Source organism: Hemitrygon akajei, chromosome 1, assembly GCF_048418815.1.
Source record: "Hemitrygon akajei chromosome 1, sHemAka1.3, whole genome shotgun sequence".
In the NCBI taxonomy this organism is placed as follows: domain Eukaryota; kingdom Metazoa; phylum Chordata; class Chondrichthyes; order Myliobatiformes; family Dasyatidae; genus Hemitrygon; species Hemitrygon akajei.
The window spans coordinates 201187555-201214431 of NC_133124.1; the positions used below are offsets into that span (position 1 = coordinate 201187555).

Sequence of the window (26877 nt, forward strand, 5' to 3'; positions counted from 1 at the left end):
TCTTCCCGGACTGCATCATTGTGATATTACTCTCCCTGGACTGCATCATAGTGATATTACTCTTCCCGGACTGCATCATAGTGATATTACTCTCCCTGGACCACAACATAGTGATATAACTCTCCCCGGACTGCATCATAGTGATATAACTCTCCCCGGACTGCATCATAGTGATATTACTCTCCCTGGACTGCATCATAGTGATATTACTCTCCCTGGACCACAACATAGTGATATAACTCTCCCCGGACTGCATCATAGTGATATAACTCTCCCCGGACTGCATCATAGTGATATTACTCTCCCTGGACCACATCATAGTGATATTACTCTCCCTGGACCACAACATAGTGATATTACTCTCCCCACACTGCATCATTGTGATATTACTCTCCCTGGACTGCAACGTAGTGATATTACTCTCCCTGGACTGCATCATAGTGATATTACTCTCCCTGGACAGCATCATAGTGATATTACTCTCCCCACACTGCATCATTGTGATATTACTCTCCCTGGACTGCAACGTAGTGATATTACTCTCCCTGGACTGCATCATAGTGATATTACTCTCCCTGGACTGCAACGTAGTGATATTACTCTCCCCGGACTGCATCGTAGTGATATTACTCTCCCTGGACCACAACATAGTGATATTACTCTTCCCGGACTGCATCATAGTGATATAACTCTCCCCGGACTGCATCATAGTGATATTACTCTCCCTGGACTGCATCATAGTGATATTACTCTCCCTGGACCACACCATAGTGATATAACTCTCCCCGGACTGCATCATAGTGATATAACTCTCCCCGGACTGCATCATAGTGATATTACTCTCCCTGGACCACATCATAGTGATATTACTCTCCCTGGACCACAACATAGTGATATTACTCTCCCCACACTGCATCATTGTGATATTACTCTCCCTGGACTGCAACGTAGTGATATTACTCTCCCTGGACTGCATCATAGTGATATTACTCTCCCTGGACAGCATCATAGTGATATTACTCTTCCCGGACTGCATCATAGTGATATTACTCTCCCTGGACTGCAACGTAGTGATATTACTCTCCCTGGACTGCATCATAGTGATATTACTCTCCCTGGACTGCAACGTAGTGATATTACTCTCCCCGGACTGCAACATAGTGATATTACTCTCCCCAGACTGCATCATAGTGATATAACTCTCCCTGGACTGCAACATAGTGATATTACTCTCCCCGGACTGCATCATAGTGATATTACTCTTCCCGGACTGCAACATAGTGATATTACTCTTCCCGGACTGCATCATAGTGATATTACTCTCCCTGGACCACAACATAGTGATATTACTCTCCCCGGACTGCATCATAGTGATATTACTCTCCCTGGACCACAACATAGTGATATTACACTTCCCGGACTGCATCATAGTGATATTACTCTTCCCGGACTGCATCATAGTGATATTACTCTCCCTGGACTGCATCATAGTGATATTACTCTCCCTGGACCACAACATAGTGATATTACACTTCCCGGACTGCATCATTGTGATATTACTCTCCCCGGACTGCATCATAGTGATATTACTCTTCCCGGACTGCATCATAGTGATATTACTCTCCCCGGACTGCATCATAGTGATATTACTCTCCCCGGACTGCAACGTAGTGATATTACTCTTCCCGGACTGCATCTTAGTGATATTACTCTTCCCGGACTGCATCATAGTGATATTACTCTCCCCGGACAGCATCATAGTGATATTACTCTCCCTGGACCACAACATAGTGATGTTACTCTTCCCGGACTGCAACATAGTGATATTACTCTTCCCGGACTGCATCATAGTGATATTACTCTCCCTGGACCACAACATAGTGATATTACTCTTCCCGGACTGCATCATAGTGATATTACTCTCCCTGGACCACAACATAGTGATATTACTCTTCCCGGACTGCATCATTGTGATATTACTCTCCCTGGACCACAACATAGTGATATTACTCTTCCCGGACTGCATCATAGTGATATTACTCTCCCTGGACCACAACATAGTGATATAACTCTCCCCGGACTGCATCATAGTGATATAACTCTCCCCGGACTGCATCATAGTGATATTACTCTCCCTGGACTGCATCATAGTGATATTACTCTCCCTGGACCACACCATAGTGATATAACTCTCCCCGGACTGCATCATAGTGATATAACTCTCCCCGGACTGCATCATAGTGATATTACTCTCCCTGGACCACATCATAGTGATATTACTCTCCCTGGACCACAACATAGTGATATTACTCTCCCCACACTGCATCATTGTGATATTACTCTCCCTGGACTGCAACGTAGTGATATTACTCTCCCTGGACTGCATCATAGTGATATTACTCTCCCTGGACAGCATCATAGTGATATTACTCTTCCCGGACTGCATCATAGTGATATTACTCTCCCTGGACTGCAACGTAGTGATATTACTCTCCCTGGACTGCATCATAGTGATATTACTCTCCCTGGACTGCAACGTAGTGATATTACTCTCCCCGGACTGCATCATAGTGATATTACTCTTCCCGGACTGCATCATAGTGATATTACTCTCCCTGGACTGCATCATAGTGATATTACTCTCCCTGGACTGCAACGTAGTGATATTACTCTCCCTGGACTGCATCATAGTGATATTACTCTCCCTGGACTGCAACATAGTGATATTACTCTCCCCGGACAGCATCATAGTGATATTACTCTCCCTGGACCACAACATAGTGATATTACTCTTCCCGGACTGCAACATAGTGATATTACTCTTCCCGGACTGCATCATAGTGATATTACTCTCCCTGGACCACAACATAGTGATATTACTCTTCCCGGACTGCATCATAGTGATATTACTCTCCCTGGACCACAACATAGTGATATTACTCTTCCCGGACTGCATCATTGTGATATTACTCTCCCTGGACTGCATCATAGTGATATTACTCTTCCCGGACTGCATCATAGTGATATTACTCTCCCTGGACCACAACATAGTGATATAACTCTCCCCGGACTGCATCATAGTGATATAACTCTCCCCGGACTGCATCATAGTGATATTACTCTCCCTGGACTGCATCATAGTGATATTACTCTCCCTGGACCACAACATAGTGATATAACTCTCCCCGGACTGCATCATAGTGATATAACTCTCCCCGGACTGCATCATAGTGATATTACTCTCCCTGGACCACATCATAGTGATATTACTCTCCCTGGACCACAACATAGTGATATTACTCTCCCCACACTGCATCATTGTGATATTACTCTCCCTGGACTGCAACGTAGTGATATTACTCTCCCTGGACTGCATCATAGTGATATTACTCTCCCTGGACAGCATCATAGTGATATTACTCTCCCCACACTGCATCATTGTGATATTACTCTCCCTGGACTGCAACGTAGTGATATTACTCTCCCTGGACTGCATCATAGTGATATTACTCTCCCTGGACTGCAACGTAGTGATATTACTCTCCCCGGACTGCATCGTAGTGATATTACTCTCCCTGGACCACAACATAGTGATATTACTCTTCCCGGACTGCATCATAGTGATATAACTCTCCCCGGACTGCATCATAGTGATATTACTCTCCCTGGACTGCATCATAGTGATATTACTCTCCCTGGACCACACCATAGTGATATAACTCTCCCCGGACTGCATCATAGTGATATAACTCTCCCCGGACTGCATCATAGTGATATTACTCTCCCTGGACCACATCATAGTGATATTACTCTCCCTGGACCACAACATAGTGATATTACTCTCCCCACACTGCATCATTGTGATATTACTCTCCCTGGACTGCAACGTAGTGATATTACTCTCCCTGGACTGCATCATAGTGATATTACTCTCCCTGGACAGCATCATAGTGATATTACTCTTCCCGGACTGCATCATAGTGATATTACTCTCCCTGGACTGCAACGTAGTGATATTACTCTCCCTGGACTGCATCATAGTGATATTACTCTCCCTGGACTGCAACGTAGTGATATTACTCTCCCCGGACTGCATCATAGTGATATTACTCTTCCCGGACTGCATCATAGTGATATTACTCTCCCCGGACAGCATCATAGTGATATTACTCTCCCTGGACCACAACATAGTGATATTACTCTTCCCGGACTGCAACATAGTGATATTACTCTTCCCGGACTGCATCATAGTGATATTACTCTCCCTGGACCACAACATAGTGATATTACTCTTCCCGGACTGCATCATAGTGATATTACTCTCCCTGGACCACAACATAGTGATATTACTCTTCCCGGACTGCATCATTGTGATATTACTCTCCCTGGACTGCATCATAGTGATATTACTCTTCCCGGACTGCATCATAGTGATATTACTCTCCCTGGACCACAACATAGTGATATAACTCTCCCCGGACTGCATCATAGTGATATAACTCTCCCCGGACTGCATCATAGTGATATTACTCTCCCTGGACTGCATCATAGTGATATTACTCTCCCTGGACCACAACATAGTGATATAACTCTCCCCGGACTGCATCATAGTGATATAACTCTCCCCGGACTGCATCATAGTGATATTACTCTCCCTGGACCACATCATAGTGATATTACTCTCCCTGGACCACAACATAGTGATATTACTCTCCCCACACTGCATCATTGTGATATTACTCTCCCTGGACTGCAACGTAGTGATATTACTCTCCCTGGACTGCATCATAGTGATATTACTCTCCCTGGACAGCATCATAGTGATATTACTCTCCCCACACTGCATCATTGTGATATTACTCTCCCTGGACTGCAACGTAGTGATATTACTCTCCCTGGACTGCATCATAGTGATATTACTCTCCCTGGACTGCAACGTAGTGATATTACTCTCCCCGGACTGCATCGTAGTGATATTACTCTCCCTGGACCACAACATAGTGATATTACTCTCCCCAGACTGCATCATTGTGATATTACTCTCCCTGTACCCTGCCTGATCTGCTGAGGATTTCAAGTATTCTCTTCTGTTTCAAATTCCCGGCAACTGCGTCTCAAAGATGCAGCTTGTTAATTTGTCTGAAAATTGCCTCATTCATCTCTTATGATTCCCAGCTTTTATTATACCATGGACCTATTCCTTTAAGCAAGGGATCCATGGACCCCAGATTGGGCAACCTTGATTTACACTCACGCTTTCAGATTAACTCTGATGAACAAGTATTCACTTCCCTTTCTCAGACAATTACAAAAGCAATTGTGTCACTTGGACAAACTTGTTCTCCACCTTATTCTGATTTCCTTACAACATTGAAAGAGGCTACTTGGCCCATCAAGTCTTTGCTAGATGGCAATTGTCCTACCCTCCCATCCCTCGCCGCTATCTAATTTTCTCCATCATCTATGCTCCTCATATTCTCACCTCCAGACTCTATGATTCAAAAATATACTGAGGGAGGAAATTATGTGAGCAATTGACTAACCAACCCACCCAGACTTGAGATGTGCGAGGAAGTTTTCTGGGATGCAGTGCTTTGTTCTCAGGAGAGACACAATAACATTGTTGTTCTTATAGGGGAGGACCTGATAAAAGGTATACCTAACTATGATTGTGATGCACCATCAATACTCTCTGAGACGTGAGGCGAGATATCGGCTTTTATTGACTGGAAAAAAGAACAAGCAGCAATTGACCACCATGCTACATCCTGGAGACTGAGGGCAGGGCTCAGGCCCCAATCGACTTTATACCGGGGTCTGTGGGAGGAGCCATAGTCAGTGGGAGGAGCCACAGGAGCAGTCAGCGGGTGGGGGGGGGGGGGGGCGTGTCCAGACAGGTATATGTAGTTCACCACAGGTTGGTATAGATGAGATAGGCAGCAAGAAAAGTTTTCTTGTGTCCGAGTTGAGAAAGACCAGTGGGTTTAAGGTGAGGAGTTGGAGATTTAGAGCAATCGTAGGGTGAGATTTTTTTTCCACCTAGAGAGTAGATACAATCTAGACACATTGCCTGAGAAGGAGATTAAGGAATTTGAATTGCTAGTAAGAGATGGAACTGGGCCAAGTGTTGTGGAGAATGTAGCTAGGATGATGGGCCAATGGGCCTGTTTCTGTACTGTCTGACTCTGACAACTCAGATAGTCATAATGAGAAAATGCAAATGCCACACACTGACAGCACCAGAGACCTGGGTGTTTGAAACTGGGTGTTTATTTTCCCCTTTTTTCCATTTATGATGATCATTGGCCTGAAATGTTAACTCCGCTTCTCTCTCCGCAGGTGCTACCAGACCGGCTGAGTATCTCCAGCACTTCCCAGTTTGATGTCAATGTTGGCAGGATGTCCTCATCCACAAGACAAAATTTCTCAGAACGTTCCCAACCACATATCAAAATATTTTGTAGCCGAATCAGAGTCCAAGGTTCCCATTCATTAATGAAATGGACGCACTCTTTCCCAAGTTGAGAACAAGAGACTGCAGTGCTGGAATCCAAAGCAAAATCTATTAGCTAAAAGAGCCCAGTGGGTCAAGCAGCATGCTTTAGGGAGAAAGGAAATGTCAAAGTTTCAGTTCAAAACCATGTACACTCAATGACTGATTGTAATTCTTGTTTCTGCCCAACCCTCAAGTCCAGTTGTACATTTTATATCAGAGGCTTCCAACCTGGGGTCCATGGACCCATTTCTTAATGGTATTGGACTATGGCATAACAAAAGGTAGGGAACCCCTGGTTTAAGTGCTTGTCTTGTGGGACATTCATCCAATTGATTGCACCAAACTGGGTCCACAGAGAATTGGCTGTTTGGATTCAGAACTGGTTTGCGCATAGAAAACGGAGAGTAGTGGTTGAAGGAACTTATTCAAGCTGGAGGTCTGTAATTAGTCGTGTTCCACAGGGATCTGGGCTGGGACCTCTGCTGTTTGTGATGTATATAAATGACCTGCATGAAACTGTAGATGGGTGGGTTAGTAAGTTTGTGGATTATACCAAGATTGGTGGCGCTGTGGATAGTGTATAAGACTGGCAAAGAGTACTTTGTGATATAGATCAGTTGCAGAAATGGGCAGATGGAGTTTAACCAAGATAAATGTGAGGTTTATCTTGGCAGGGATAAACTTTGGCAGGGCAAATGCAAGGAGGCACTACACTGTTAAGGACAAGATCTTTAACAGTGTTGCTGAGCAGAAAGAATTTATAACCCATGTTCATAGCTCCATGAAAGTGGCTACACAGGTTGATAAGCTGGTTAAGAAGACTTATGAAATGCTTGCTTTTATTAGTCGAGGCATTAACTTCAAAAGTCAAGCAGTTACGTTGCGACTTTGTAAAGCTCTGGTTAGGCGAAATCTGGAGTATTGCATGCAATTCTATTTGCTCCATTATAAGAAGGATGTTGAGGCTTTGAAGGAGGTGCAGAAGAACTTTACCAGGATGCTGCCTGGTTTAGAGGACGCGTGCTATCATGAGAGGCTGGACAAACTTGGGTTGTTTTCTCTGGAGTGTCAGAGGCTTACCCATATATCTGGAAGATCTGATAGAGGCTTTCAAGATTATGAGAGGCATAGATAGAGTTGACAAGAGTGCACCTGTTTCCCAGGGTTGAATTGCCTAAAACCAGAGGTCATGCATTGAAGGTGAGGGGGGGTAGGCTTAAGGGGGATTTGAGGGAGAAGAGAGTGGTGGATGCCTGGAATGTGCTGCCTAGTATGGTGGTAGAAGCAAATATATATTAGAGGCTTTTACGAGATGTTTCGATAGGCACGCAGATGTAAGGAAGATGGAGGGATGTGGATATTGTGTAGGTAGGAGGGATTATTATTTGGGTGTTTTTGATTCGCTTTTCAGCTGGTCAGCACAACCTTTTCCTGCGCTGTACTGTTCTATGTTCCATCCCTTGGTAGAGTGAATCAGAAATTCAGGAGAAGGTCATTTGATCCATGATGCCCCTTGCCAAGCAGACAAGGTTTCTATCTGTGAACAAAAGCAGACTATCTATTCCAGTGCTAGAATCTGAAGCAAGAAGAATCAATCTGCTGGGTCAAGCAGCATCTGTTGGGGGATATCATTTCAGGTCGAAACCCTATGTAAGTTCTGACAGGGCTATGAGCTGGAAACTGACGATTGCTTCACCAGCACCCACCCCCACCACCCTCACAGATGCTGGTCAACGTGCGGAGCCCCTCTTTATTCCACATTCTGTCGATGAGAAGAGATTACTCAGCAGACAGAGGACAAGGCTCAAAACTCACTTGAAGAAATACAGCATCCCTGCTATCTACTAGAACTTCTGGCCCATGACAGTTCAAAGTATTGAAGGAGCATTTGGATATTATTGAGAATGCTATTAATATTATTATTTAATTTATTACTTAGAGATACAGCATGGCAACAAGCCCTTTCAGCCCAATGAGTCCACACCGCCCAATAACACCTATATGACCAATTAACCTACTAACCCATGCATCTTTGGAATGTGGGAAGAAACCAGAGCACCCAGAGGAAACCCACATGGTCACGGTGAGAACGTACAAAGTCCTTACAGACAGCAGTGGAATTGAATCAAGTCCCTGCTGCTGTAATGGCATTACACTGACCTGTCACACCAACCAAGAGATGGTTTAATATTCCAGCATGCTGGGCTCTGGTTTTATTTATTGAGAGATACAAGATAGTAACAAGCTCTTCTGGCCCAATGTAACAAACCCTTCCAGCCCAATGAGCCCACATCAGGAGCACAGAGAAGTGGCAGAAGGGATGCTCCCCTCACAAACAAACCACCTAGCAGTGTCATCAGGCATCACCTGCCCATCACTGAGTGAATTATTAGTTTTGTAGGTCCTGAGGTGGTTGATGAGGCATAATGGAAACAGACTATCCTTAGACCTAAGCCATTGCTGAAACTGAAGAATTATTCCTCCACGGACCACTCAGCCTCATTTAATATTGTTTTAATATTTTTTCTCAGCTCAAGCTGGTAAAACTTGAGCTATGGGCATAGCCAAGCATGCTCATTTGTCAATTGCTAGGAACTTTCGGACAATTCTAGTGGTGGTTACTATTGTAGCTATCCAGAGATTTACATAAATATTGCTGTGTATGCTTATTTATTTAATGCTATAGTGTAGTGACTTTGGAATGATACCTGTTATAGATATTACTATCGGGCCAATGTATACCCTGTTCATGTTCCACGGTCTTCTGTTTTCCTGTTAATTTGGCGTATCTCTGGCATTTTTCACTTGCTGATTTCTGTATGTTGTGTGTGTTTGGAATCGATGTATCTATAAAGTAAGCTGTTCTTGCTTGTTTAATATTATATCCAAATGATTATTATGGGTTGTCCTATCTGTAATAACAGATCAGTCTTAATATAACCTGACACTAAAACTGGATCAGTCTTATAGCAAGTTATACTGTCTTTTATGAGTTTGTATTTTAAAGCAAGATGTTAGTGTATGATGCTTCCCACCTGATTGTGCCTGTGGAAGTAATCAGATTGAGTTAAACTGCTTCAGGGTCCTGTATTGTATTGGGTTGTTTCTGGTTTCTCATGGCATTTTCTGTATTTATTGTCTTGAATTTGTTGATTTTTTTATTATGCATTTCTGATATTGTTCGTGTGTTAACCACCTGGCCCTGTACTGCCACAAGAAACCCCTTTGTTTCGGGGAAGAGGTCTCCAACACTGAGCCAGGCTTTCCTCGACATTTCCCTGACAACATCTAGTCTGCTCAGATCGTGGGGGTGTTTTCCATGGGGGGGGGGTCATGCTCTTCCGGTGGTTAACTTTTTCTTCTGTAGTTGTAATTCCTACATTTTTCCGGGCTGTGTAGTTTAAGTTTAGTGGTGTGTACTTCTTATCAGTGCTGAATCCTGATTTCGTTGATGAAAGTATTTCCTTAGAAGTTTTATCTGACTGTTGTGTAAAAATATTATGGCTATTATTCCTCTTCCTCCTTCTGTCCCAGGCAGTGTTGATCTAAATGCATTCAGGTGTACATAGTGTTTTCTAAAATGTGTCATGTCACTTCTTATTTTTCGTTGTAAATTTCCCAGGTCAGTTTCAGACTAAAATATTATGCCAAAGGAATACGTGATTATGGATATAACGACAGTGTTGCCTTTGTTGTGTTTCTACTGTTGGGCTCTGTCTGGCAGATCTTCTTAAGTCTTGAAGTAAATTCTGATGAAAGTTCTCCCTTTATTGTGCATAATCTATTTTCTTTGCTTGATGATATCCCGGATGCTTATAGGTTTCATATTCATCCATCAGTTGTATTGTACACTGATATTATTGTAATTACTGTGTTACTATTTGTTGTATATTAATTTTTGTTACTGATTTTTTTTTCTGGTACCCTGTGCTGTGTATGGCTGTCGGTACTGTGTTTTGCACCTCTTGCCCCCAGAAGCGGTATTCATGTGTATGGTTGATTGACAATTAAACTTGAAATTGAACTTAAACTGAACTTATTTTGGAAGTTTAAATGCGTCAGTGAGGTAATGCGCAGACAGCAGCCAGCTTTCACATAAACGAGCGTCGCCGTGGTAAACAGGATGAATAAAGTTAAAACGATGCACATGGTGGGTCGAAAGGCCTACTTATAATTCCAAGACACCCACAAAATATCACAGTAACAACGTGCACCGGTTGAGAACAAAACGCTCCAGATGTTCCAAATTCCTGATGGGCTAAATAAAATCGTGGTCTGCAATGTGCTGTGAATTTCTATGTTGTCTGTAAAAGCGCATATGCAACCCTGTGTCTGGGGAGAGAGGGCAGTGAAAGGGTTAAATTTCTCCCAGCAAACTCCTCCTATAATTAACCTTTCCAGCAAACTCCTCCTATAATTAACCCTTAGTTTGCGCCGCGTAACATTTCAGAACGCAGCACAGGTGTGGGGCCAGTATTTGGGTTATGTGTCCCTCGGAGGTAAAATGAGATTTAAAAAGCACAGCGAAAGAGAATGAGAGCACTCCGGTGCGTCTCCGCACTGGACAGAGGAAGTTACCGGGGCCGTTCGCCAGAGCCCAGAACAGACAGTGGTGATTACATCTGAGGAGGAGACGGACTCCGCCTCCCCCTTTATGCTTCACCTTCGGGTATAATAAAGCCGAGTGCCAAGAAACCAACTTAACACTTCCTATCCCTGACCTGGTTACTGCTCCAGATCCAGGGCCGCAGGTATGTCTGTCACAACAAAACCATTCACATCTTTCCTCATCCAGGACATCCTGGCGCAGAAGGAGGTACCGGGAGGTCCCAGACAAAGACTGACCCCTTTAGAAACAGATGCGTCCAAGCCCTGGCCAGAGGGTAGACGGTCCGGAGGGGATTCGGAGACTGGAGCTGAAGAGGTTGCGAGAGAGACAGACCTGGAGGTTGGAGGTAGGGAAACCCTCTGGAGGTGGAGGTGGTGGTGGTGGGGTGATATCTTTATTTCGCTCGCTCTCTGTAATACGCCAGCATTCTGCTCGGCCTGAAGCTGTTAGAAGTGAAGCAAGCCGGAGTTTTTCCATTAAAACCTCGTCGCTGGGCCAAAGACTGCCCAAAGGGACCGTCGGTGTTCTGGTAACCCAGAACCAATGGTTTCTGTTAACGGGTCGGACGCGAACTGTTTCCGAGATTTCCGAACTAAGTTTCGAGTGGCTTCTGCTCGCGATCCCGCCCGCTCGTTCGTTCGCTCTCCGCGTTGCTGCAAACGGCTCGAATGCCGCGATGCGATTTTAGGGCAATCGGAGGAAGTCTGAGAAACTATACGGTGATTTAAAAGTGAAGTAAACGTATTTCACCTGAACGTTGAACCACAACAGTGTTCTGCTATATCCTATTGAAACTGCGTAAATTATGGAGCGGACTATTCCCTGACTATTTCAATGGAGTAAAATGTTTTTTTTTTCCTTTTGCTGTATTGAAATTTAAACCTACTGATGAAATAATTTGCAACTGGTCTAGTGGGAGGGGGGCAGCAATAGTGGATAGACAGCAATATTAGGGGAGACTAAACTGCAGTAACACAAGGAATGAGGAGGGGTGGGTCTGTTGTACCGGGAGTTGCCGCAGACCCAACGGGCGAAATGGCCTCCTTCCCTGGTACAGTTTGTAAAGTTTTCCATCTCAGCATGGTCTTGCTGTTTAGTTGGTTAAAACGCTCAAAATGCTGGAGGAGCTCAGCAGGTCCATCCGGGGGGGGGGGGGGTGTGTGTGTGTGTGTGTGTGTGTGTGTGTGTGTGTGTGTGTGTGTGTGTGTGTGTGTGTGTGTGTGTGTGTGTGTGTGTGTGTGTGTGTGTGTGTGTGTGTGTGTGTGTTGCTCACTATTTCCAGCATCTACAGAATCCCCTGTGTTCATAATCCATTTCATTTTTGGAAATCCACACGCAGAGCTAGTTGTTACTGGTCGCAAACGTCCGCAGTTTATCCCCCTCCGTTGATACTGCCCGACCTACTCAATTCCTCCAGCATGTCCTGTGTGACATGTTGGCTTTCGTTACCTCCAAAGCCCTCTTTTTGTTTATGATTTTCTCCAAGATTAAAGGTTTAGTTCTGTAGGCGTTGTGCCTGATAACAAGAAATCTGCTGCCCGAGGTGGTTTCGGATAGGTTTCACGCATAGGGTTCAAAGTACAGTGATGGAACCTTCAGCTTCCACTCATCTCCGTTTCAGTTCACTGCCTCATTTTTAGAAGGTTTGACTTGGTTTCTATGCTTAACTGGTCCAAGTAGGACAACCTGTTGAGCATAGAAACCGATTCTTCCTGATTCAGAATAATGTGAACCACATCAATTAATCTTCAGCAAGGATCACTAATCAAACTTTGGGCAGCACCAGACCACACTGACTCCCCTCCTCTAGCAACAACCCGTGTGTCTTAGAATGCAAGGCACAATATAATTAACGACCTCCCCACCCCACAGCTTGGTCACTCTCTGACTGCTCTCCTTCCATCCACAGGAAGATACCTGATGCTTGAAAACACACACACCAAGCTGAAGGACACTCTCATGCTGTATAAGATTCTTGAATAGATTAGTGTACGATAAAGATCTCTTAATCAACCTTGTCAGGGTACTTGCACTTTCTCCCTAACTCTAACACTACCAGGGGTGATTGATAAGTTCATGGCTTAAGGTAGAAGGAGTCAGTTTTAGAAAACCTAGCACATTTATTTTTCAACATAGTCCCCTCCTACATTTACACACTTAGTCCAGCGGTCGTGGAGCATACAGATCTTGGACCTCCAGAAAGTGTCCACAGATGGGTGATTGATAAGTTTGTGGCCCAAGGTAGAAGGAGATGAGTTATACAGCTCTTGTTATATGCACAGGCAGTTTGACTTTGAGTGATAATGCAGAAAGTTTGAAGATAATAACTCATCTCCTTCTACCCTTAGGCCACGAACTTATCAATCACCCCGATGAGTTATTATATGGAGTGATCAGTCCAGATGGCATGCAAAGCTGTGTATCTTGGGATGTGTGACAATAATATACCAATTACAATTACACAGCAAGAGAAATGATGACTTGTGTCAGGAAACCCTGAGTGTAGAGGGACAGGAAGTGTACCTCCATAACCAGACCTTAAACTGAAGCTGGGATTTCCCTCTTAATGCTAAGGAGATAGCATTTAGCAAGAAGGTGGTCTTTAGGGAGGGGAAGGAGGTGATTCACCAATCTTTCTGTGGATGAGAAAGATTGGCTAATCTAGGGCTGTACTGATATTATCAAGAGGGTTTATGAGTGTTCAAAATCATGAAAGGTCAGACAAAGTAACAAGGAGACAACTGAAGAACACATTAGAAGTCAATTTAAGATGATCAGAGGCAGAGGTGATATGTGGAAATTTTATTTTTTAATCCACATAGTGATGTGTTTGCAATTCAGCTGGGTGTAAAATATTCCATTGCAACTTTCAGTGTTTGAAAGAGAAAGAAGTTGGAACGCGTCAAAACAGTGCAGGAAGGGGCTCTTCGGCTCACAATGCATGTGCTGACCATGATGCTATACTAAACTAACCCCATTTACCTGTACATAATCTATATCCCGCCCTCCCTTGACTGTTCATGTGCCTGTCCAAGTGCTTCTAAAACATCACTGCCATTAAGCACATCTACATAAAGCATTGTCGTAGGAAAGCTGCATCCATCATCAAGGACCCATACCAATACCAGGTCAACTTCTCATTGCTGCCATCATCAAGAAGATGTGGGAGCCTCAGGACCCTCACCATCAGGTTCAGGAACAATTATTGCCCCTCAACCAGCTCTTGAGCCAACGGAGATAACTTCACTTGCCCCAGCATTGAAATGTTCCTACAACCAATGGGCTCACTTTTCAGGACACTTCAGCTCATGTTCTCAATATTTATTGCTTACTGTGTATGGTGGCATACAGTACATGTACTTTGATAATAAAATTATTTTGATCTTCCTTTACCCCTGTTAACATGATCCAGGCACCTGTCACGCTCTGCATATGAAAACAACTCTTGCTTAGAGTCAGAGGCATAGAATACTACAGCACTGAAACAGGCCCTTTGGCCCATCTAGTCCTTGCTGAATTATTCTGCTTAATCCCATCTACCTGCACCTGGACCATAGTCCTATATACCCCTCCCATCCAAACCTCTCTAAAATGTTCAATTCAAACCCACATCCACCAATTTTGCTGGCAGCTTATTCCACACTCTCACCACACTGAGTGAAGAAGTTTCCCCTCATGGTCCCCTTAAGCATTTCACCTTTCATCCACGATCTCTTGCTCTAGACTCTCCCAACCTCAGTGCAAAAAGTACCTGCTTGCATTTACCCTATCTATATCCCTCATAATTTTATATACCTCCATCAAATCTCCCTTCGTTCTCCCACACTCCAAGGAATAAAGTCGGAAGGAGCTTCCACATTTCCTTCAACTCTGCACCTCAACTCCTGGCAACAATCTTGAATTTTTTTTCTCTGTCCTCTTGCAATCTTACTGATATCATCCATGGAGTCAGACAGCCAGAACTGCACACAATATGTCCTTTGAGTTTCCCAGTCTCACCCTAAAGCTACACCCTTTAGGAAAAAACCTGTAGATGTACGAGGAGGGAGCAGGTGCAGAGGGAGTATTGAATTGCTCTTTCTATATGATGTTAGTCTCACTGGGTCGAGAGAGATCTCCTGCCTCTCTGCCACGTGGGTCAAAATACTGAAAGAATGACTATCTTTTTCAAAGATCCCAAAGGTCTTTGTTCCAGTAGAATTTTGCAGACACTGATTTCGGCAAGCATAGGTGAGCTATGATTTTTGTCTGCATGCGTGCATGTCTGACTGGTAAATCTAGACCTGGGTCAGAGTTGAGGGTGGATAGAAAAGAATGGATGTGTATAGAGTGGGATTGGTGGTGGGGAACAACGTTGTCTCCGGGATGGACTGAAGAGATAGATCTAGCGAGGGAGTAAATGGAAGGGGCAGTGCTTTGCAGTGTGGCTGAGGGTGAGCCATGATTGAAAAGGGGCTACATAAAGCAGAGAGTAATGAAGATTCAGGCTCTGTCTGTGAGATAGACAGGTCTGGAGATAGTAGTCAGGTGAGGGAGTTAATGGGGGAAGTGGGATTACTAGTCAGGAGAGTTGAGGGAAAGGGAGAAAAGGGGGTATCTGTAATCCAGAGATTGGGGAGAAGAGAGAGGGGTATTCAAGTACCAGGACTGAAAAAAGAGGGGTAGGACAGGGTATAGAGAGGGATCAAAGAAAACCACATCTTTGATGTGGCAGTTGCTGTGTCTGAGGATGGAGGGGGAGAGGGTGCATCTGTCATCAATGGAAAAGTGGAGAGAAAGGGGGACATGCAATTGGGCTGGGCATGGGAGAGATAGTGTGTCTGTAGCTGGGAACAATGAGGAAGGGAGAACGAGGCTAGCTGTAGTCAGGACTGACGGAAGTGGTCCCCCTGTATGAGTGATGTTCATGTTTCTGTAGTCTGGAGTAATCAGGGGTGCGGGCAACAACCTGTAGTGAGGAGAGATTGGGTGGACAATCAACAACTAACAGTTTGTTGCAGAAACTCAGAGCCAAACAGTGTCCTTGGAGGGAGGACTTGTCAATCATTCAGATCAAAACCCTGTATCGGGACTGAGGTGAAGGTTCCAGATGCTGCTCGACAGTTTGGGCATTGCTCAGGATTGTAACATCTGCACATTCCTGTGTCACTGGAGAAGGAGCTCCCTGCTGTGGGGAGAGATGAGGAGGAGGGACGGGTTGCTGGTGGCTGGAGTGCTATCTCCAATCGAGTGGAGGGGCTGTCAGTACTCTAGGATAAATTGGCAGTGTTGGATGTCCCCTCTGACCACTGACTTTCCCCTTTAGTCAGCTGATCACAAATCTCATGCAAATTTCTTTCCCCCCTCTTTTCTGCTTCAGCTCCGCCAGGCATTGCCGCTCACAGGAGGGCTGAGGTCTCGCCCGCAGGGGTGAGAAGCCCCAAGAAAAAGCGTACGCGAGCAGCCTTCTCCCACGCCCAGGTGCTGGAGCTCGAGCGGAGGTTCGACGGGCAGAGGTACCTGTCGGCGCCCGAGAGGGCCGACCTGGCCACTGCGCTGAAGCTCACCGAGACGCAGGTGAAGATCTGGTTCCAAAACCGCAGGTACAAGACCAAGAGGAAGATGCTGTCAGCCAGCCAGAGCTACGCTGTGCCCAAGGAGCAGGTGGGCACAATGGAGAGGACACCATTCATGTCCTCCTACCAGAGTTACCGGCACTATCCCTATCTGTACTGCCTGGGATCCTTTAGCCCCACCCTGTGGTGAGGTCAGAGACTGGCCTCGCCTGCAGCCAAAACGCACTTTATTTATTGAGTTTCTGGAGGGAAGGGGGTGCCCTACCCCACTCCAGACTGACCCTGAACCCCACCATTTCCCATCACTGTACTGGGACCAGAATACAACTGTAAATCAATATTATCCCTGCAATATTTGTAATAAAGCAATAGCTATTTTTTATAGCATACGTGGCACTGGTGTGCTTTATTTAATCCTTAGAGAGAATTGCTGACAGCATGCACTCAATGGCCACTCTACTGGGTATCTCTCGTACCTAACAAGTTGGCCTCTGAATGCGTGTTCGTGATCTGCTGCTGTAGCCCGTCTGCTTCAAGGTTCGACCTGTTCTGCATTTCGAGATGCTCTTCTGCACACCACTGTTGTAATGCGTGGTTATTTGAGTTACTGTTGCCTTCCTGTCAGCTTGAACTAGTCTAGCCATTCTCCTCTGACCTCTCTCAATTGTTAATTTCACAGACAGAACTGCCCTTCACTGGACTTTTTTTCCACACCATTCTCACAGCCCGTGAGAGAAAATCCCTGGAGATCGGCAGTTTCTGAGTCACTCAAACCACCCTTCCTGGCACCAACAAGCATTCCACAGTCAAAGCCACTCGGATTGCATTCCTTCCCCCATTCTGGTGTCTGGTCTGCACAACTGAACGTCTTGACAATGTCTGCATACTCTTGTGCATTGAGTTATGCCACATGACAGGCTGATTAGATTGTAGTAGATTAGATAGGGTGTACCTAATTAAATAGCCACAGTGCTGTCACTGACAGATCCTCCTCAGTGCAATTGACAAGGAGAGGTGCAGGAAGTCTGCCTATTCCAATTAACGGTGTGCTCTGGGTTCAAACTTGGGACCAGTATTAGCAACTCAGTTTAATCAGGTAAATGTGTGGTGCTACATTATAGAAAGAGAAACTAGGGCAGAACTTGCACAATAGAGCCCTGAGGAATGTTGCAGAACAGAAGGACCTTGAAAATGGAGATACAGGTAGACTGGATAGAGAAGGAGTTTGGTCAGAATATGCAGTACCAGAGCATTACAGCACAGTACAGGCCCTTTGACCCACAATGTTTTGCCAATCTTTTAACCTGTTCTAATATCAATCTAAACCTCCCATCCTACATAGCCCTCTATATTTTTTATCATGTTACAAGATGGTTACAAGCCACATTTGGAAAACTGCAGTCCTGCTATAAAGGATGTCATTAAGCTGGAGAGGATGCAAAAAGGGTCTTTGGTTACAAGGAGAAGCTACATTGGGCGGGGTATTTTTCTTGAAACACAGGAGGTGGAGGGGTAACCCTACAGAAGTTATAAATTCATAACGGGAGTAGATAAGGTAACTAGAAAAGTCTTTCACCCCTGGCACCCCCTCCCAAGGCAAGATAGTCCAAATCTAGAGAGAGTAGGTTTAAACGGAGAGAGGAAAGATAGATTTAAAAAGGACCCAAGGGGAAGATTTTCCACACAGAGGGTGGTGATTATATGGAATGGGCTGCCAGAGGAAATGTTGAAGTTGGATACAATTGCAACATTTAAAAGACACCTAATGGGTTTTTCCCCCACTGTTTTCTTGCTTTAGTAGGGTTTTTTCTTTTTTCGTGTCACCATATTTTTCAATCCTTAATTGTTTTTTCTCTCTCTTTTGAGACATTGTGTTTCTTACTTCAATGTACTCTTGTATTTTGGATAATAATAATAATAATAATAAAAATAATAATAATAATAATAATAATAATAATAATAAAAAGATCTGGAAAAAAAAGACATTTGGCCAGCTAACCTTTCCTGCCTGTTAAATGGATATGGGCCAAATGTAGGCAAATAGGACTAGCTCATTAGGCAATTTGTTTAGCAAAGAGGAGTTGGACCGAAAGGCCTGTTTCTGTGCTGCAATACTTTGAGTGGCAAGTGCAAACTACTGATAGGAAGGGAAAGGAGGGAACCACTCGTGCTGAGGTACAGAATAACCTCAGGAGGGCTCAGATGGAGTGGATGACAATCAGTGTAACAATTTCCTACACTAAGGTTCACCATTTACAGATCATACTGCGTTTACTCACAGGATAATCAATAATACCTCTTAAAAGCTCCAGTTACTCTTTCAATACACCTTTTGACCAGTCCAGTGCCTGCTTCTAGAGTCACAGTTGTAAGATAGGGAATTAACCATTTATCGCACATTTTTATCTCAAATATTCTCAATAACCGGCTGTGGCAAAATTTGCCGCCCACTTTCACTTGCTCTGTGGAAGGTAAAGTGGAGACTATGTTTATTCAGCACCATCAAGGCTGCAGAGAGCAGTTTATTTAATCGCCGCTGTGTCTGGTCGAGTCACCGCCTTCCTTAGCCTTAGAGCGCAAGTGACAGCTGAAGGTAAGCATCCCGGAGACAGCTGGGTTGGTGGAAAGAGCAGGGATTGACTCTGGAAGCAATTCGGGGCACAGGTATGCTGATAAGAAAATGTCAGGTGCCACATTCTACTATGATTGACTGCCCTTTGATACAGGATACACATCTTGCCTTTCCGTTATTAGGAGTGTGCTCTCAACCTCGTTTAATGAGCTGGAAAGTTATCTCCCCAAGTCTGTCCAAACAAACACTATTATACTCTGCTCTTTAAAGGCCTATTACAGTTAAATGGCTCCCAAAGCAAACATGAGTTGTGGCAAATTTAAGCACAGCCAGTTGCCACTCTGGGCCATTAGTGCTTAAAGCCTTTTATCAGGAATCGATTGAGAAAATAAATGTTAACCAGGGTAATGGGCCATGGGCACGGCTTCCATCTGCACAGTGGGAGTCGGGGGCCCTTGCAACAGATCCTCTCCTTGTATCTGAACCACACCTCATGCGGTAGCTGGAGCGAAGATATTCCTAATCCGCTGGTGTCAAATCCGGTCCACCCACCAAAACGTCTACATTGTTATAGGTCTGTCCATAGCCTTCACTACTGCCATGATCGTCTGGTATGGCCTCGTCCACATTAGTGAGACCCACCTGTCAAGCATCTTCACTGTCCTGCACAGAAAGCAAGATCTGCAAAGACTACCCATTTTAATTCCCTTCTCTTCCCATTCAGACATGTCTGTCCATGACCTCTACTGTAATGATTAGGGTACATTCAGTTGGAAGGAGCAACACCTTGTGTTGTCTTGGTATCCTCCAACCTGATGGCATGAACATTAATTTCTCTAACTTACTCCCCCCTCTCCCTTCTCTCTTTTTCCATTCCACATTCTGGTTACCTTCCTACCCCTTCTCTTCTCCTCACCTGGCCATCACCTCCCTCTGTTTCTTCAATAGAACTCTATCATCTATTGGATTTCTTCAGACCTTCACCTCTTCCACCTATCAACTCCCAGCTTCTTACTTCATCCCCCCCCCCCCCCCCTTCGCCCTTGCCTGATTTCACCACTCAGCCTCCTACCCCCAAACTTATACTGGCTTCAGACCCTTTTCTTTCTAATCCTGACAGACGGCCTGAAACCTCGACTGTTTATCCCCCCCCCCCCCCCCCCGCCCAATAGATGCTGCCGAACTTGCAGAGTTTCTCCAGCATTTTGTTTATTTTGCTCTAGATTGCCAGCATCTGCTGAATCTTGTCTTCATACATTGCTGTCGAGCCCATTATTACTTCAAAGTATCAAAGTATGAATATGATATTCAACTTGATTCATCTTACAGGCAGCCACAAAACAACAGAACACAGAAAGCCGTCAGATACCCAATGTGCAAATAAAAAACAAACTGTGTGAACAAAAGTAAACAGATAACAAACAAAACTGAAGTCCACCAAAGTGAGTTCACGGCCACAAAACCAGTCACTGACAATCCAGGAGCCCCTTAGTTGCAGGCCACATCCTCAGTTCAGTGCAGAGATGAGTAAGCCTCGCAGAGCAGCGAGCTGAATACCAGCTTTTCCCTCACTTCCAGACCCAATACCCTGATATTTTTAATCTAGTGCGATGTTTAAATTGGCCAGGTTCCTCACTCTCAGACTGAGCCCTGCTGCATCAGTATGGTCTCAGGCCTGGGGCCTGCCAGCTCAATTCAGCCCATACCTGACCTTTTCAAATTGGCACGGCAATTAAATTGGCCAAACTGTGGGTCATTCCTCACTCTCAGGCCCAGGTCTCACTGCCTTGACTCTACGTCGTCTCAGTTCTATCACTTCAAATCGTCCAATCAAATCACTTCAGATCAAGTCCGCTCCAGCACTGGCCAAACATTGGATCCTTGCCCACTCTTGGGCCTAGGCCTCACTGCCTCGATTCGACCCATACGCGCGCCACCCCACATCCATCCTGCACCTTTGAGAATTCAATTCACACCGCAAAAGTGCCAGGTCATACAGGCAGTTCAAAAGCTCAGCTCCAAAAGGGAAGTTACAGGCTATTGCTTTCAGTGATCACTGCTAAAACTTGAAAGTAATTAAATAGCTAATGGTTGTGCTTGCTGGCAGCAAGTCCTCTTAGACTTGACACAATGTCCCCAAATCATTCTGCAGCCATATGTTTGAAGTATAGTCAGGTATAGAAGGAGAGCAGCATTTTGGTTAAATTAATGAAGTAACAGCCCAGAGACAGGGAAACCAGAGATAAGAATTCAAATCCCATCACAGAAACTCAGTAAACTAAATTTAGATAAATTAATCTGAATTTAAAATTCTTCAGCATGAAATGATAGGACTTTTGCAGCAATGTTAACATATACTACTTTGAGGTTAAGTTTCTTGCAGCCACTTACAGGGAAAATATATAAAAACAGTAGAATTTATGACAGACCATACATAAACAAAGGTTGACAAACTACCAGCGCATAAAAGACAAACAATGTAAATAAAACTAAAACTGAGAAAACAAGTTTAAGGAGTCTTTGAAAGAGAGTTTGTAACTTTCAGAATCAGTTCAGAGTTATACGGAGTGAAGGTGACCATATAGGTTCAAGAGCCTGCTATCTGCAGAGTAATAAATGTTCCTGAACTTAGTGGTGTGGCACGTAAAGCTTCTGTACTTCCAGCCCAATGGTTGTAGCAAGAAGCAGTTTGGCCTGGATGGTGGGGGTCTTCAATGATGAATGCTGGGTTCTTGTGCTAGTGTGGTGAACTACATATACCTGTCTGGACACGCCCCTCTGCTGACTGCTCCTGTGGCTCCTCCCACAGACCCTTGTATAAAGGCGATTGGAGGCACTGCTCCTTCCTCAGTCTCCAGGATGTTGTGTGGTGGTCTCTTGCAGCTAATAAAAGCCTATCATTTGCCTCCCATCTCCAAGAGTTACTGATGGTGCATCAGCTAACACTCTGAACAAATGAAATTAATGGTAGGGAGCACTTTGCCTAGGATGGGCCTACTCATATTCACACCTTTCTGTAGTCTTTTCCATTCCTGAGCATTGGTGCTTCCCTATCAGGTTTCAATGCACCTGGTTAGGATACTCACCATTGACCATCTATAGAAGTTAGTTAAACTTTTTGCTAAATGATGAACTTTAGAAAGTAGGTACTGTTTTGATTCATTGTTCACTCCTATATTGCTGGGAAGAAAACATCCCTCCATTTCCCAATCTGGTCAGTCACCGACCCAGACACACAACAGTGAGTTTGACTTCCAACCAGAAAGTCAAAATATTAACTGCACACCCTCCCACAGAAGTCCACATCATGTAGAAGAGCAATTAAAAAATTACACTAGCATGAAACTCGGTACCACATCCTAAGCCTCCACCAGAAAATAAAGTATGAACCAGATAATGTTTCTTCAGCATCACTTGAAGATTGGTCTTTATTCAGGACACAAGAGAGAACTTCCCTACTCCCTGTCAAGATATCACCTTGAAAGCTTTAATTCTCCCAAGAGCACAGATTCTCACTAGGTAACTTCTTCAGTTTTAACTTCCCTCACACTGAATAGCGATGAACCCAATTTCAGAAACACATCACACAAAATTAGAGGGAAAACTCAAACAAGACTTTACTGGATTCCTTAGAAGGAACAGGCACAGTGTCTGAAAAAAAAAACTCACAGGCAAAATCAAAAGGCAAAACAAAAAAAACGCAGTATTAACTGGAGTACCAGAAACAGTGATGCCTGCAAGCAAAGGCAGAGCTTCACTTACAAAAGACGGCTTCAAGACTGAACAAAGAAACAAGGGACAAGGAACATGCACAGGGCTACAAACAAGGCACAGGTGATAACAATGAATTAATAATTAGCCCAATAGGCAGGAGAGCAGAAAGGGGTTGGCCTTGGCATCTCTGCCACCCTCTGGTGGCCAGTTTGAGGTGTGACACAGATAGGGCACTTAACTTAACCTTTCTGCCAAAAGTAAGCACCTCTGACCCTACAGTTCTCTGTGGTTGTCCCAGTACATTGGTAACCAGCATCGCACAGTACTCTCCAGCCTAGACCATATGCTGAGGTGGCCCAAATGTGTTTTTATTTATTATTTTATCTAGAGAATCTGGCCATTCTGATCCTGCGATCTGGCACTGCCCAATTGCACCAATATGACCAATTAACCTATTACCCAGAATGTGGGAAGAAACTGAAGCATCCGGAAGAAGCACGCACAGAGGAGAATGCGCAGGCTCCTTACAGACGCTGGCAGGAATTGCTGGCACTGCAATAGCATTGTGCCACCCTGTCACCCCAACCCACAACATTCCCAATCTCAAGAATTGTGAAACTGAGGAGATGCTGAGGATTTTAGCAAAAGATAAATATCACAGATTATCCCCAGACTGAATGCTATACAAGCGCCCAGTTTTCACTTGATCCTCGGGACTTCAAGTGTCCATAACCTCTCAAGCTGTCATTAACCAATGAGGCAGATAACGTGGATTGCATTCCTTCCTAAATATGAATGCACTTCAAATATTAGTTCACCACCTGTGAAGACCCTCGTGCTGACTTTAAAACGATAAGATAATTGTTTTCGTATCAACAGGTTGTGGTCTGAACCAACAACCCAATCACCAGTTACAACCAACTTTATTTACAGTGTATATAAAACATTAGAAGTAATCATCACTCAAAATGCCAGCGTTATTGTTCATCCCCAGTTTTATTCTGCATCAGCAATGTGTAGCAGAGTCTTGTGATCACGGGAAAAATGACCGAGGCAATCATTCGCACCATTTGTTGGACCGCGTACTGTCTCCGTGCAAGGCTTCTGATGCTTTCCTCTTTGGGTGGCTGCAGCTTAAAACATGGTACAAAACAAACCCAGCTTCAGCGCTGTCCAGTAACTCATTAATGGGTATACCTGCAAGGACTTGATGTTCTTAATATCCGGCAGTGTCTTGTGATCATAAAACAGATGTAAAGAACAACCCATCACTCCTTAGTTTGTCCCAGAGAAAATTACTTGTGATTACCTGCAATTAATAAAACTACTTGTGCAAATTGCCGTGGAAATGTTTTCTTTTTGCTTCGTAGAAAAGTCCTAACAGAAATAACTCTGCAAGTTCTCCTGAGGGAAGTGGTTGGGAGCTGAATTCTGAAGGCAATGGGATTCAATCTTAATGATGCTGTTACCAAATTCTGAGACCCTACAGGACACCATACCTCAAGTTCAAGTTTGAGGTGATTGTTATTGCAGGCGTACATATAAATGTCATGAAAATCAGACTTCTTGCAGCAGCGGCACAGTACATTAAAATGAGGGCAAAAGCAAGTTAACATAATCTTAAATTATTGCACAATACCTAGTCTAATTATGTTTATTTTGTTGTTTATGCTTGCATATACAAAAATAAGGCAAAAACATAATTACATTAGTGTGAGATTGAGAGAAAAATATATATAATCCAAAGTTCAAAGTAAAATTTACTTTCAGAGTACATATATGTCACAGCATACAACCCAGAGATTCTTTTTCTGTGGGCATACTCATAGAATAGTAACTGTAAACAGGATCAGTGAAAGGACAAGTAGAGCACAGAAGACAAATGCAAATATAAATAAATAGCAATAAATAACGAGAGCATGAAATAACAAGATAAGGCATCCTTAAAGTGAGATCACTGTCACTGACCTCTCTTGCTCAAAAGTCTGATGGTTGAGGGGTAGTACTGTTCTTGGACCTAGTGGCACATGGTAGTGTTAGGGCTTTCTGATCAGTTCAAGAATCTGATGTTAGCTGGAGAACTGCTGTTGAACCCTGAGATGTGGGTCTTCAGAATCCTGTACTCCCTGCCTAATGGGAACATTGACAAGAAGGCATGGGCCAGAATAGGACATGTGCCGGCTCCCTTAGAGAATCATCCCATTTAGTCAACCATCCGATTTATTTCCTCACTAAAACATGTTGGACACGTTCACTTCCTTCTGGAATTGTTTATTATTTGCCTTTCAGATGGTGCAGAGCATAAACCCCCCAAAAAAATTCATTTTTGTGTATTTCCCAGTCATTATTAAAGTCCTCAATCTGTGGAGAGACCTTGGAGGAAGCCGTTTTTCTGTCTCTAAAAACCCCATTGGGTTATCCCTTAACTTTCGTCACTCTAATTTTATGCATTGCTGTTAAAAAAAAAAGAAATTTCATAGCATTTGTGAGTGATAATAAACATGATTCTGATATAGGTCCCTTTTGTGGACTGAGAGTGGGAAGGGGGCAGGGAGATGGGGATTATGGTTGGAAGAAAAGGAAGGGAGAGGGGACGGAGTGGGAAGCTCCGGAGAGACATTCTGTAATAAACAATAATCCACTTTTAGAATCAAGTTACCTTGACTAGTGTCTCAGGGCTAGATGTGTCTGTACCCACACCACCCCCCTGCCCCCCGTCACTCCTTCTGTGCCACCTGTCCCACATCCTTCCCACGCCACTCCACCCTTGCCATTTCCAACAATTTTTGCTCCAGCCAGATTTAAAAACTTGCTCTCAGCTCCACGTTAGCAAATACGATACTGTGCAAAAGTCTTGGGCACTTCAGCTATATACTGTATATGTGCCTAAAACTCTTGCACGGTACTGTAACCAGACGTTAATAGCCTAGGATCTTTGCCAGTCTAATATCCAGACCAGGACCTCTGGTCTTCCAGCCACCTCACCTCCACTATCAGACTCAGAACCAGGCTGATTATCAATTGTGTAACATGACGACAAATTTGTGAAATTTGCAGCGGTATAATGCAAAGACATAATTTTACTATAAATAAATAGAGCAGGTAAAGGAAGAATGAGGCAGTGATCATGGATCCATGGACCATATAAAAATCTGACACAGGAAAGGAAAAAGCTATTCTTGAATTCTTGTGTATCTTCAGGCACCTGTCTCTCTTCCCTGATGGTAGTAGTGAGGACAGGGCATGTCCCAGATGGTAGGGGTCTTTATAACCTCAAGGGGTTCTGCAGATGCTGGTAATCTAAAGTAACACACACAAAATGCTGGAGGAACTCAGCAGGTCAGGCAGCATCTATAGAGAGGGATAAATAGTCAATGTTTGAACCTCGAGACTCTTCACCTGCTGAATGGTGTCAGCCGAAAATATGAACTGTTTATTCCTTTTCATCAACACTGCCTGACCTGCCAATCTCCTCCAGAGTTTTGTATGGGTCTTTAAAGATGTATGACCCCCTTCTTGATGCACCGTATCCTGAAGCTGTCCTCGACAGTCGGGAGGGTTTATCCGTGATGCAGCTGGCCGAGCTTACAACCCTCTGCAGCCTCTTGTGATCTCGTGCTTTGGAGCCTCTATACCAAGCTGCAATGAAATCAGCAAAATGCTGCCCGCTGTCCAGCAGCAGAAATTTGCCAGTCTCTGGTGACATTGTCACGATGTGCACTGGCAACGTCAGAACCCAAGTGCGGAGGAGTGCAGACCCCGATGTAGAGACAGTGGTGAGAGCTTATGCATAATAATTCCCAAAGAGTATCAGTGGCTTGGCTGAGCCACATGGGTAGAAGTACCGTTCTCAAAACTAGGACCCAGCAATTAGTGCCAATCAGGCATCCACTTAAATAATACGACTAACACAGTATCTCTGAGCCTATCA

At 44.2% G+C, this 26877-nt stretch overlaps 1 protein-coding gene across 1 annotated transcript; it reads left to right on the plus strand.

The window, feature by feature from the left end:
• Positions 1 to 10947: 10947 nt before the first annotated feature.
• On the plus strand, positions 10948 to 17004 carry LOC140739025 (homeobox protein Nkx-3.1-like). Its single transcript, XM_073067016.1, has 2 exons — positions 10948 to 11451; positions 16465 to 17004. The coding sequence occupies exons 1-2, from the start codon at positions 11250 to 11252 to the stop codon at positions 16848 to 16850; spliced, it is 588 nt and encodes a 195-aa protein (XP_072923117.1). The 5' UTR covers positions 10948 to 11249; the 3' UTR covers positions 16851 to 17004.
• The last annotated feature ends 9873 nt before the right edge of the window (positions 17005 to 26877 follow it).